General features: G+C 36.4%; 1 protein-coding gene across 3 annotated transcripts in view; it reads left to right on the top strand.

The window, feature by feature from the left end:
* LOC132129046 (arf-GAP with coiled-coil, ANK repeat and PH domain-containing protein 3-like) overlaps positions 1–14,961 on the top strand; it is a 76,302-nt gene that overhangs the window by 45,633 nt on the left and 15,708 nt on the right. For all 3 annotated transcript variants that reach the window (XM_059540467.1, XM_059540466.1, XM_059540468.1), the window contains exons 5-10: positions 6,697–6,755; positions 7,737–7,920; positions 8,027–8,071; positions 8,155–8,250; positions 9,347–9,421; positions 11,378–11,389. In XM_059540467.1, coding sequence (XP_059396450.1) covers positions 6,697–6,755; positions 7,737–7,920; positions 8,027–8,071; positions 8,155–8,250; positions 9,347–9,421; positions 11,378–11,389 — 471 coding nt within the window. The remainder of the gene's footprint in view (positions 1–6,696; positions 6,756–7,736; positions 7,921–8,026; positions 8,072–8,154; positions 8,251–9,346; positions 9,422–11,377; positions 11,390–14,961) is intronic.

Genomic DNA, 14,961 nt, shown 5'->3' with positions numbered 1-14,961 from the left:
TGTTAAACAACTGAAAATATGTCATATTCTAGGTTCTTTTGCTTTGATTACTGCTTTGCACACTCTTGGCATTCTCTTGATGAGCTTCAAGAGGTAGTCACCTGAAATGGTTTTCACTTCACAGGTGTGCCCTGTCAGGTTTAATAAGTGTGATTTCTTGCCTTATAAATGGGGTTGGGCACACGGAGTTCTAGCAGCAGACACATCTCTAGAACAACTGTTAAGAGGAGACTGTGTGAATCAGGCCTTCATGGTAGAATATCTGCTAGGAAACCACTGCTAGTGATGGCAAAATCGAGGCCTCGTGAACCAATGAAACAGTTGAACCAAATGTGCCATATTGTTTCGAGGCTTCGAATCAATCCGACACCCGTCTCAACGGTGACACCTAGTGGTCACTTGCAGGTGTTGATCTGAAACAACCTTGACGAGCCATTAAAAAAATGTGTTGTTTTTTTATTATTATAATGTTCTAATATGTGAAGCTTGTAACCTATAGGCTCCTCACTGTGCATAATGTTATTTTGGTCATGAAAAATGAATATTAATAAAAGAAATCAAGCCACAATGTCTCACTTTTTTAGAGATTTTTATTCAAAAATATTAATTTATCTGCTGTGGAAGGACTTAGCCTACTTCTTTTTTTACAGATAATTTCTCCAGCCTTTGAAAAAGTCCTCTCACAAGGGACACTTGTTGCTGGCATACAAAGATATTTTTTTGCAAGGACATACAAATGAGGAAAGATTACTGCTCTCTCTTTCCAGTAAGTTAGTGGATCATGAGTTCTGGGCAAATACGCATCGTTGATGTATTTTTTCACTTCCACTGTGGCATCAGCTGTAGCATTGTGTATCATCTTGGTTTGATGGATGCGAGTATCAAAAAGTTCCCATAAACTGTCCTGTGTTTCTACTGGTGTTGATGTTGATGGTGATGGTGATGATGATGATGATGGGTGTGATGTTGACATTTCTGGGTCTGAATAAAAATGAAAACAGCAATTAGTAACAAATCCTAAACTGACGGCATATATGAAGGATATATTATATTACATGATTCAGATTACATAACATAACACAGACTGAAACTGCTCACCAGGATTTGTGTTTGAACGCATCAGTGAAGCACACTCCAGTGTGATATGCTTTTCAGCTTCCTGGGCTTTGGCAGCATTTCCAAATGCCACATTTTTGAACCTTGGGTCCAGCAGTGTAGCCAGTGCCAAGGCTCTAAAACTCTCATAACCTCCACATCTGGAGTGCAGACCTTCTTGCAGATGTGAGCCTATGAGCCAAAACAGGAGAAACACATATTTATAATAATGACAATAATATGACAGTTATGGCCAATCACATGGGTAGTATGGTCATTGTGGCCTACCTAAGTGAACAGTAGCATGTCAACAAGCGCTGTAGCATGTCAAATGTGCTGTTCCATCTCGTGTCAACCTCCTGTATCAGTTTCAGAGTTGGTCTTCCCATCAAGCTCTGCATCTCCACAAGCTTGTCCTTTGCTTTGCAGCTGGATCTGAACAACCCCACTATCTTTCTGGCCTTCTGGCGTATTTCATTGATGACTGGGGTTTGATCTAGTGCCTTTTTCACAATCAAATTTAAAGTATGAGCAAAACATGGGACATGGCGAAGGTGGAGTAGCTGGGCACTTAGGATCATGTTAGTTGCATTGTCAGTCACCATGCACTGAACTTTGGAGGTTATTCCCCACTCAGCCATTAGCAAGGCTTTAGCCTCCATGAGATGCTGGGCTGTGTGGGTTTGGTAAAACCTCCTTACACCCAGTACAACAGTTGCCATTTTTGCCTCTGGTGTTATGTAATGGCAAGTCACACCAAGATATCCATCCATATTAATGGAGGACCACATGTCAGCTGTAAGGCTAACAAATTCGGCCTTTTGTAGGTCCTCCATTGTCTTCTCCTTGGCTTTGTTGTACTTTTCGCTGACCATTATTTTAAGCACCTTCCGGGATGGGAGGACATAGCTTGGATCAAGCTTGTTCACAAATGCCCTGAATCCCTCATCGTCCACGATGGTGAAGGGCTGCAGATCCTTCACCACCATGTTTATAAGAGCCTCATCCAATTCCCTCTGTCTGACTTTTAAAAGAGAAGACAAAACATACTTTCAGACAAATACATTGGAAAAATACAGCTTCAATTAGTGCACATCTATTAAAAGTATAGCCTACTGGTTCATTATTTGGAAACCTTCCAGTGTTTATAATCAGTGCTTTATATAACTTATAAACTTTATAAACAGTGTCCCAAAAGGTTGTAATTATATTTCAATTATAATTATATCCCAAACAATGCATACCTTGCTTAGATGGCCCAGCAGTGTCAGTAGCAGGCCTAGGTACAGGGGGAATGCCATCCTCTGCACCCTACAAAATGGCAGGATGAGTGCTCCTCAAATGGCGCATCATGGATGATGTATTATTGCAGTAGGCTAGCTGCCGATCACAATACACACATCTCACTTTATTTGGGGTTTCTAAATGGAAATGCTCCCACACCACAGATGTACGGCATCTCTTCTGGGGAGCTTCCATTTTATCTATCTATCCAAATCTATCTATCTATATATGAATCGATCTATGTATCTAGATATGTATCTAATCTATGTATCTATATATGTATCTATCTATAATATATGTATTTATATATGTATCTGTAATCTATCTATATATGTATCTATCTATTAATCTAGCTGTCTATATATATTTATATCTATGTATCTATTAATGTGTCACTATATGTATACTCTGTCTGTCTCTAGCCTCTCAGTCAATGTGTTGTGTAATTTTAAATGTAAGTCTAAATTGCCTATAACTAATCAAATCGCACTATGTCACTATATCACCAAAAATCCGCTATCTCAAAGTCAAACTCCTCTCACAAAAACCCACGAGGTCAAAATGCGTTTATTTCACTTTTATACAGATGTGCGATTGTGTGGTCTGTTCCCGACCGTTCCAATCAAACGCTGATTCGGCGGACCACACCTGATGAAACAATTAGTGAAACACTTCGAGGCTTCGTTTGGTCATAGTCACGTGACATGGGTGTTTCGAATCACGCTTCGGATCAGTGTTTCGACACATCTGCGCTTCGGGATCTCGCAAAGCTTCGGAACGACTGTTTCGCTTCAGCCATCCTTAACCACTGCTAAAGAAAGGCAACAAGCAGAAGAGACTTGTTTGGGCTAAAGAACACAAGGAATGGAAATTAGACCACTGGAAATCTGTGCTTTGGTCTGATGGGTCCAAATTTGAGATCTTTGGTTCCAACCACCGTGTCTTTGTGCGATGCAGAAAAGGTGAACGGATGGACTCTACATGCCTGGTTCCCACTGTGAAGCATGGAGGAGGAGGTGTGATGGTGTGGGGGTGCTTTGCTGGTGACACTGTTGGGGATTTATTCAAAATTGAAGGCATACTGAACCAGCATGGCCACCACAGCATCTTGCAGCGGCATGCTATTCCATCCGGTTTGTGTTTAGTTGGACCATCATTTATTTTTCAACAGGACAATGACCCCAAACACACCTCCAGGCTGTGTAAGGGCTATTTGACCAAGAAGGAGAGTGATGGGGTGCTGCTCCAGATGACCTGGCCTCCACAGTCACCGGACCTGAACCCAATCGAGATGGTTTAGGGATGAGCTGGACCGCAGACTGAAGGCAAAAGGGCCAACAAGTGCTAAGCATCTCTCGGGGAACTCCTTCAAGACTGTTGGAAGACCATTTCAGGTGACTACCTCTTGAAGCTCATCAAGAGAATGCCAAGAGTGTGCAAAGCAGTAATCAAAGCAAAAGAACCTAGAATATGACATATTTTCAGTTGTTTCACACTTTTTTGTTATGTATATAATTCCATATATAATTCCACAAGTGTTAATTCATAGTTTTGATGCCTTCAGTGTGACTCTACAATTTTCATAGTCATGAAAATAAAGAAAACTCTTTGAATGAGAAGGTGTGTCCAAACTTTTGGTCTGTACTGTATATATATATATATATATATATATATATGTATGTATAAATTCATATATAAATGTATAACTATTATATTATTTAAATATTACACATTTAATTATTTAAATAAATGTATAAATTGTTTTTATTATCAAATTCATTTTCTGCTAACAAAATGAAATGTTTGTTATTAATTTTATTTAGGGGCTATGCATTCTTTTTTGCTTTTGCACTTCTGAAACTGGTATCTGTGTGTGATTTTCATACAGAGCTCAGATTAAATAATCACTTGGCAATGTATTAAACCACAATATGTCAGTCCATGGACCACACACAGGGCATTTCTCTCCCTTCCTGCCAAAGCACGAGACTGGCTTTGCTGCGGCAGACAAGCGGTTGGTTGGGTTCTTGGTTTCCCAGAGCCTGCTGCTTCATTTAAAGGCTGTTTGGATGCAGGATAAGTCACTGACATTTATTAGAGGACCACAAAAGCATCGCCCTTCATTACAAAGCACCTTATTTGGGCCCTACCAGCATTAATGGCCCTATAAACCGACCCGCACTAAGAGAGAGTGAAGTGAACTGCTTAGTTTTAAATGTATTCATCTGGGGCGTAACATCAGAATCTGGCTTTACAGCCCTGCTGACATTTTAGATCATATTCCTGTGTGTGTTGTCAGAGGAAAACAAGGTAATGGGACTTTTTCTTGAGCTGATGTAATTGTTGAAGTGGGATTATGTTTGTATCATGGATCGAGTTCTGCAGGAAAAGCTACAGGTTATGACACTGTGATACCCCCAAAATAACCTCTGAAAATCTGGAAAAAAAAGTCTTCCATTTATTTATATTTTATTTATGTATTGTTCAAATAAACATTTATTCATAAATGTATTTATATTGTATTCATTTAGTTTCTGTTATTAAAAATTAAAATTCATATTATACACACACGCACACACATGCTTCTATTTATTATTAATTATATTAAATAATAAATGTATACTTTTATTTAGATAGTATTTAATTTCTGTAAAAAAAAGTCTGCAGGTGTCTTCACTTTATTAAGGTTCCGTCTAGGCCTTTTTATTGAAAATAGTCTTTTGGATTGTTTCAGCATATTTTATCATGTGTATATATTGTACCATGTGTATATATATACAGTTTTATTGACACACAAAGTGTACAATCACAGTTTAATTTGTTTTCATGTGTAATTTAGAGGCTGGTTTATTTGAAATAGTTGGTACCACAATAATAAATTGACAAAACATTTTTTATAAAAATAATTTGAGACCATCTGTATAGCAGAAAAACACTTTGACCATTTAACCTAGATGTATGGCTGTTCATTAGTCTTGATTTTGGCTGATGTGGGTGTGACTGAAGTAGTGATGCACCGATTGACTGGCCGGAGAGCAGAATTAGATGATTTTCTGCAAGATCGGCACAGACAGATACAGAGCCAGTACGTTTTTTCATCAGATCTATGCTCGCATCCGCATGCAAGCATGTCATCAGTGTGGAAGTTCTTCAATTTGAGTGAAGAACACTCAGAGTTCACAATTTATAATGTGTGTAGTGCCAAAGTAAACCGCGGGGAACCACAGGGCTCAATTAACGGCTTAGTAGATTTTTTTAAAGGGGCAAGAGAAAGAGAATTTTACTTGGTGTTACTTGGAATTTGATGTGAAAGATGACACATTTAATAAGATTAGGGGGCAAAAAAATTATAAACAATGGGAAATTGCATCTATTTTGTTATATACCACAACTCATTTCTACCTCTTTCCAGTGCCAGAGCACTTTATTTTTAGAGTTGTTTAAGTGAGAAAACCTCTGTAACAGTACAGGTTAGGGAAATTGTAATGTTTAATCATTTATTTTATTATGTAAATATATTTTTTGTATTTTTTTATTTTTACATTTGTTTTGTTTATATGCTGTCAATTATAGTTGTGAATCGGAATTGGCAAAAATCTATATCGACAGGTCACACTTACAAAAAAATCAGAAATCGGAATCGGCCAATGAATTTGCAATCGGTGCATCTCTAGGCTGAAGCAAATTATCTTGCATCACCTCCCTTTGTTTTTCGGTTGTTTCCATTGCTCCTTCTCCTCTCTGTCTCCTCTTTCATGTTGCTCCCACCCTGCCCGAGTGACCTATTTTTCCTCCGCCGCTGCAGCATGGCATATGAGATCAGCTCGGTGTCCTTGTGCAGAATGAGACTCGGGCTGAATCTCAATGAGAAGGAGGGCTGTGAGGATGGTGATATGTGTGCGTTGGGAGGTCATACAGGGTTACATCCTCTACAGCTCAGATTAAACAAATGCAGAGCACCACCTAGTGTTGATAGTGGAGCATTACATGCAAGATTCCCATTTCCCATTTTTCTCAGGGTAATCAGTCATTACTTCATGATTTATTTGTAGGGGTTTGTTCTAAAATAGTCCAAACTTTACCTCTTGAATCATAGTACAGTCATTTGCTATATCATATTTTATAAGAATGCTGTTCCTGGATTATTATAGGACGTTGAATGTTGAACATTTCCTAATAAATGTTGTTATTGTCCCCTTCAGAAATAGACTTGTTTGTTGTTGCACATACTCAACTGGATAAATAGATACTCAGATGTCATTGGTTAAAACTAGAGTGGTATGATTATTCATGTTTATTTTTATTTTCTGTTTTCAGATCCTGTTTGATCAAGCTCAGAGATCAGTGAAGCAGCAGTTGCACAACTTTGTCAAAGAGTGAGTTTAGACTGTATTATTTATATATGTATACAAGACTATATTTATACTCTGCTATGTTACTAACCCTGATAAAGAACTCATATTGTACCTGTTTTTAAAATATAACTAAATGTTATCACTATTGATATGGGGGAAAATCTTATTGCATTGATTGTGATTTCGAATGTGATTTTATTTTTATATATATTCAGGTTTGCTTATATATGATGTAGAATTGTGATCATATATATATATATATATATATCATCATGACTACAAATAATAACTTTTGCAATAATTTACTTAAAAAAATAAAAATTTATTATACATTTAAACTTCATAAGTTTATTTTCATGTTTTAAAATGTGTTCAGAAATGCAGCAGTTTATTGAAATCATACTTTTAGTACCCACTCTTCTCTCCTATTAAAATTACATGCATTAAAATATTAAAATTAAACTCGCTGATATCACTCCGAAAGGTCAGAGACATGGAAGTGTCGTAGTGTTCAGAAGCACACTCTCTCTGAGGAGGTTTTTTCATTATTGTGCTTCCCGCAGGCTGATTATTAATAATGATCTGACTTTTGGAGTTCATTAAAAATTGATGTGTCCTGGTGGAGGATAATGGTATTTTTGAGAGCAGGTTCCTATTCATTTATCACAGGTGATCACTGATAATGCAGTGGGATTTTTATGGTAAAACTAATGGCATTTCAGGGAGACCATTGCGATATGAAGCTTTTATTAGATCCACCTGATCGGTCATGTTATCAATTATATAAAAAAAAAAAAAAAAACAATGTTAATATTTTAGAGATGTTTTGTTAAAAGGAGCACAACTGCCTGGAATGAGGAATACAATTCAATTTCAACAAGGACAAAAATTTAATTTCCCGCCGAAAACCTCCATGAGATCCCTAAACCATTCATTGAAGCCTCCATATCAGCAGCTTTGTATTCCTTAGAGTACTCATATAATGTCCACCTGTACTTTCAGTGACGTGCGTAAATTCAAGGACACGAAGAAGCACTTTGATAAGGTGAGGGAAGATTTGGAGATTGCACAGGTGAAGAACGCTCAGGCACCTCGAAACAAAGCCCATGAGGTGGAGGAAGCCACCAGCACCCTCAACTTCACCCGCAAGTGCTTCCGACATCTCGCACTGGACTATGTGCTGCAGGTAACGTATGAACACTCGTCTGCTCCAGACTGAACACATGCCACATATACACAGTGTATGTAAACATATAAGAGTGTTTTATATAAATCAGTTTTCCCCCATACAGATCAATGTCCTTCAAGCCAAAAAGAAATTTGAGATCTTAGATGCAGTAAGTATATGTAATGTATTTTAATCTGGTGAATGTGTTGATTGTGGATTCTGCAGCATCATTATCTGTCCTGTCTTCTGCAGATGTTATCCTTCATGCATGCGCAGTACTCCCTGTTTCAGCAGGGCTACAACCAACTGGATGAGATTGACCCCTACATGAAGAAACTGGCTGCTGAGGTGAACAGTGTTCTCCATGTACGCTATTGATTTCTGTCAGAGCAACGGCAGCCAGATTGGCCATTGATTCAGTTAGAAAAACAGATGCAAATTCATGAATTATGTAAAAAAGAGAAATACAACCCCATTGGAAGGGATTGCACAAGCGTGTGCATGGATTATGAATTTGTGGGTACTGATTGAAAAACTAAAGGTACGGTTTACAAAATCTGAGTGCATGGATTGGAAAATCGTTGGTGCTGTTTATTAATCTGTGGGCATGATTTGTTAAACCGAGGGAACAGTTTAGGAATTTGTGAGTACGGTTTATAAACTGAGGGGACGAATTGCAAAACAGTCGCTGTGGATTGTTTTTGTTTATTTACCTACAGGTGACTTCCCGGGCTCCATACTTCAGTGTTTTTCATTTGAGTGTTGTTTTATTTTTATTTATTTTTTATTTAGTCTAGTATAATTTTTTTGGTGATATTGACACTAGTGACAAGAATTATGACATTTCTATGGTATCAAAAAAAAAATTATCGTAAAAACGTATTTTAAAACAAAAATATCTTTACGATGAAATAAAATTACTTAAATCGTGATATAAGATTCTGTTTATATTGGCCACCCATAACGTGTGCACTGTGTATATTTATATGTACATGTAAATATGCATACATAAATGTATATATTTAAGAAATGCATAAAATATAAATTGATATTTACCGGTATTTATATATATATATCACACAAATGTGTTATGTAAGCACAAACTTATTTTGGATGTGATTAATCGATTTGATAAAAGTTTGAAACAAGTTTTCATGACAAAACCAAATTATTTTCTGAAAAAAGAAGTTTGTTAGAAAAAGAAAAAGAAAAGAAAAAACCTACCCTCAAAATACGAAAATACTGCAGTACTGAAAATGCACAAATTTTAAGTCACATTACATTACTAACCTTAGTACTAAACTTATCATCCCTTCTGAAAGTTCAGTTGTATAATGGACAGACAGATAGACAACCAGTGCCTGTGGATAATAAACACATCATGTTTTTCTAATACAAGAGATGACAACAAACGTACAATAACTGATTGTTCATCTTGTCATAGCTGGATCAACTGGTGATTGATTCAGCGATGGAGAAGAGAGAAATGGAGCATAAACATGCCACGATTCAGCAGCGGGTAAGAATACACACACAGACACATACTGTACAAACATGACATACCCTTGACTGTTACTAAAATACTCTGACAAATAGCACTGTTGACTCATGTCTAATGCTAGAATTAGGTTGTTAAAGATGGTAAACCTCTAAAGAAAGTTAGCATTCAGCTTTCTTCACACTGGAGTTGATTGAGGATTGTTCATGCTTTAATTGGACTAGTCCAGTTACTAAAGACTATCTTTAATTCCTTTAGTTTGATTCAATTAGGTTAAATTCGAAGAAAAATTAAGATATACCACGGCTTTTACATTTATTCATTTAGCTGACGCTTTTATCCAAAGCGATTTACATTTGCTATATATGTCAGTGGTCACACGCCTCTGGAGCAACTAGGGGTTAAGTGTCTGGCTCAGGGACACACTGGTGTCTCACAGTGGATTCGAACCCAGGTCTCTCACACCAAAGGCATGTGTCTTATCCACTGCGCCACCACCCCAACACCACTTTTAACTTCATTTAACATTAACATTAAGTTAAAAAGAACATTAAAAAGAATAAGTGAAGTGACATTCAGCCAAGTATGGTGACCCATACTCAGAATTTGTGCTCTGCGTTTAACCCATCCAAAGTGCACACACACAGAGCAGTGAACACACACACACACTGTGAACACACACCCGGAGCAGTGGGCAGCCATTTATGCTGCGGCGCCCGGGGAGCAGTTGGGGGTTCAATGCCTTGCTCAAGGGCACCTAAGTCATGGTATTGAAGGTGGAGAGAGAACTGTACATGCACTCCCCCCACCCACAATTCCTGCCGGCCCGGGACTCGAACTCACAACCCTTCGATTGGGAGTCCGACTCTCTAACCATTAGGCCACGACTACCCCCAGAAAGACAGAATGTGGACTTTAGCCCAGAGTTATATAAAGAGACCTTTTCAATTCCCTTCAGTGTTTGTACTCCTGTTCTTCGGGCAGGAGTAGAAAAGATCTTCTGTCCTCAAATGTTTCAGTTAATAATGATGTTGAGCAGTGAGGAAGTGGATATATTTTGGCCGAACAGAAAATAGAGCTCGCTGAAGTTTGGCTTGTGTTTTCTGACAGCTTCTGACACCTAGTTCATCATCTATCTGTAAATGAAAAACAAAAAAACATTTATAGACAAATGTCTATATTTATTTGCTCCTGCCTCAAGAGTCCCACAGATACCTAAACTCAGACTTAGCTGCTAAACAGATGTTTTTAATAATTTCTGTATTCTGTATCTGTTGTAATGTAGCATTATTATTAATTATTATTATAGACAGCAGTGACATTTTAGTACTATTTACTGTTATAGTTTTTATTAATATTTTTATTCCGCTTTTTATACTTTTAGATTTTATTTAAATTTTAGTTATATTTTTTTGGAAATGTTGTTATCTACAGCTATAATTTTTATTATTATTATTATCATTATTTAAAAAATTGCTATATAGGTTTCATTTATTTCATTTATTTTCATTATTTTATTTTATTTTAGTGTTTTTAGTGCTTCTACATACTTAAAGTTATTACTTAAAGTCAAGTTTTTCATCTAATTTTATGTTTTAATTTATTTCAGATTTACTTGAGTTAACAAAAATGTTCGTTTTAGATTTGGTTAAAGAAATTAGCTCTGAAAAACAGACTATTTTTAGTTGCCTTGACAGATGCTTTGCAAGAGCAATGCTGCAAAACACAATGAAAGAGATCTTTTATGTTATTTGTGTAAAAATATTTCCGGGTAATTAATTTTTCAGTCTAGGCAATTAATGGGAAACACTGTGTATGCGCTAAGCATTGTTAAAAACAACCTTGAAAATTCTAAGCACTCTATTCTGCAGTTAAGCATGTTTTTGTCTCAGTATAACATGTCAAATTGTTACTAATCGTCATTTTTTTCTGCTCTCCTCCATATGGCGCTCTGGGATTGTCTTCATCCTGATTTAGACACTGTTACAGGTGAGCCTTGTACTCTAAACCCCATCAAACATGGCTGTAAACATTTTATGTGACTTTCCAGATGGAGGCTATAAATAATTCATCTGCACTCTTACATTTCCTGATGTTTTTTTATGGGGAAAAAGTGTAGCTTCACTCGTAAATCTGACCCAAATTTTGTGTTGTGTAACTGATGATATAATTCCAGTTCAGTGAGACTGATTGATTTGTCCTACAAACGCATCCATCTTATGTAACAGCTGATGGCTGTCCCATCATCCTCCACTCAACACAACAATTATTCAGTAGATGTTTCTCCCTCAATGGATTTTTTTTCAGCTCCTTATTGTGGTTTATGAGAAGAGCAGACATTTATCTTTGATGTGCTTATATGCTTTGATTAAGAAATGCTTTCTGGGATTGCACTGGATGCGGTTGATCTGAAGAAACGCTCTCAATCCATCACAGCAGTTACCCACAAACCATGGTGATGGTATTGGGCTGATGGCAAGAGTGAGGAACATATGGTCTCAGAGCCACTTTAAGAAGAAACTTACCCATAATTACATAATGTTGTGATTTTTAAACCACAGAATCTTGTTCTGTTTCTGGGTAATTGGCTTAGCTCATATTCTCCTGTCTGTCTCAAATCCTCTGGTAGTTCTTATGAAGCTGCTGAAAGTGTTATAGACATCTTTTACACCCATTAACATCAGTTAAACTCATTATTGACCCACAGGAATCACTGGAAAGGGCAGAACTTAATAGAATAGAGCTCCAAACAGGAGGACGTGATTGGAATGGATCTTATCTTTAAAGGGATAGTTCACCCAGATAGCAAAATTATGTCATTAATAACTTACCCTCATGTCGCTCCAAACCAGTAAGACCTCCATTTATCTTCGGAACACAGTTTTAGATATTTTAGATTTAGTCCGAGAGCTCTCAGTCCCTCCATTGAAGCTGTGTGAACGGTATACTGTCCATGTCCAGAAAGGTAAGAAAAACATCATCATCTTGTGTGTTCATCTTCAGTTCTCTCTTCACAGCAGTTCAGTCAGTGTACTGTTTGAGTAAATGAATTACTCCGGGATATTGGTTTGTTTGAACTCAGAGGAAGTGTCAGCTACATTAAAAAAGTTAACAGCTTAAGTCATTTGTGGATTAATGCGTATTGGAGACGCAAACCGTTTAAAACGATTCAGTTCGATTTGGTGAACCATTTCAAAAAGATCCGGTTACATCGAATGATTAATTCACGAACCGGATATCACAAACTGCTTTGTTTTGAACTCTCTCTCACAACAGACACGGAAGAGAAGACAATGCTGAATAAAGTCGTAGTTTTTGCTATTTTTGGACCAAAATGTATTTTCGATGCTTCAAAATATTCTAACTGACGCTCTGATGTCACATGGACTACTTTGATGACGTTTTTCTTACCTTTCTGGACATGGACAGGATACCGTACACACAGCTTCAATGGAGGGACTGAGAGCTCTCGGACTAAATCTAAAATATCTTAAACTGTGTTCCAGAGATAAACCGAGGTCTCATGGGTTTGGAACAACATGAGGGTGAGTTATTAATGACATAATTAATGAACTATCCCTTTAAGCCTAGCCGGGGTTTTTTTTGTACAACTGCCAGTGTAAAAATGGGCCAAAATCAGATTTTATTTGGTAAACACTATTGTTAGAAATAGATTATTATGTTTTGAGATAATGTAAGTGATGTAAAACCTGCAGTCACAGTGCTAAGGTGTTATACGTGGTTGCCAGGGTGTTGGTAGGTGGTTACTAGGGTATTCTGAATAGGTGGTCTAATTCAAAAGAACCCATCCTCTATCTGTATAAAGTGGTTTTTACTTAGTGGTTTCTTACTAAAGTCTCTTTCGGGATTGCGTGTTTGCTAGGGTGTTCTGAGTGGTTGTTAGGTGGTTTCTATGGTGTTCTGAGTTCTCAATTTCAAATAAGCAGAAGCATCATTTCCTGTATTGATTTTGTTGTGACTGAATATATTTGGTAGCACGTACAGTCTTTCTGGCATAATTAACAAACTATTACTAGTGTTTTGACACATGCACTGCTGACTCATTACCATAAATCAGGTCTGTGTGTTACTTCAAAATGAAAGATTTTTTTGTGTGAGTGCCAGCTTGTGTTGCAGGATCGCAGCCAGCTGTCTCAAAAGGAAGAGTGTCACCTAGTATATGATGTGAATGTGAAGATTAATGATGTCTCACAGATTGATTAATTATATGGGTTTTCTGTAATTACAGTAGATAGAGATGGTATTTTTTTACAGTATGGGATAACTTGAGCATGACGTTCTTGGAGTCTCCATTGATGCCCAGCAAGTCAAACTGCAAATAAAATTCCCTAAATTAGAGTTTTAATATTTGATCCTGTGATTTTGATAGGCTTTGTAGTTCAAACGGATGATGGTTTTTATAAGCTCCCGCGTCATCGGCTGCTCCTAAAATAGCGCTGCTAGTCTTTTCTGCAGTCTTACAATGTTTTGTGAGATGCTGCAAAGAAGATTCTTCAGCCACAGCTGACAGGTATTGAATTTTTTTTTATTACATTTTTAAAAACTAATGAACATACATATTTTTTGGTTAATTGCTCTTTTGTATGATAATGCATATAATGTTTACCCTGGGGGTTAAATGAAGCTTAGTTTAGTTGTGACAGGCATGATGGGTCATGGACTGAACATTTATTAAAATAATTTATTTATTAAAGTAAATTTCAGAAAATAATTGTAATATTTTTAGATATAGCTTCATGACATTTCTAACTGTTTACAAGTACATAATGATTGCAGTTTGCTATAATAATACATAATATTATTAAATAAGAATTATATTTTATATAATGCGTTTCATATTTTTATATATTTATTATATATGACAATATCATTTTTAAATAGTTTAAGGACATTTCGAACTATTTGCATGTACTTAATCTGTTTGCAGTTTATTATAATATTAAGTGTTCTTTTATGATATAAATTTTTTTTTTACTATAAAATGTTTACACATTTATGTTCCATTTCATATATATATATATATATAATATATATAATATTATTATTATTATTATTATTATTTTAAAAAATCCTCATATATTCCAGTATAGTCTAAGGTCATTTCTAACTATTTGCATGTACATAATCTGTTTGCAGTTTGTTATAATAACAATAATATTTAAATAGGGCTGGGCAAGTTATTATCGTGTTAACGCATATACTAATTAATAATCGCACGTCCCTCTCACAATATATTGCTTTACAGATAGATCGCTCAGAAATATTCACACAATCATGAAGCACATATCAGAAGATCTGCACTCTGGTGCGGTTAGCGCTCACACTCTATGATCTATAAACTGAACCGTGCTCTTGCCCACCTCTTCCAACCGAGCCAGGGACTGCTGAACGGAACCATCACTCTAGTCAAACGAACCAAGCTTTTATTTTAATTACATAAATGTTATAAATTGAGATTTAGGCTACAATAAATATTTTAACTGCTACTATGTAAAAAGCACCTTATTTGTTTAAAGTGTTTGCAAACCAAATGTTATTAC

This window comes from Carassius carassius, chromosome 46 (genome assembly GCF_963082965.1).
Source record: "Carassius carassius chromosome 46, fCarCar2.1, whole genome shotgun sequence".
Lineage (NCBI taxonomy): Eukaryota > Metazoa > Chordata > Actinopteri > Cypriniformes > Cyprinidae > Carassius > Carassius carassius.
Note: the sequence above shows the minus strand (reverse complement) of the source record. Positions and strands in the feature narration are given on the sequence as shown.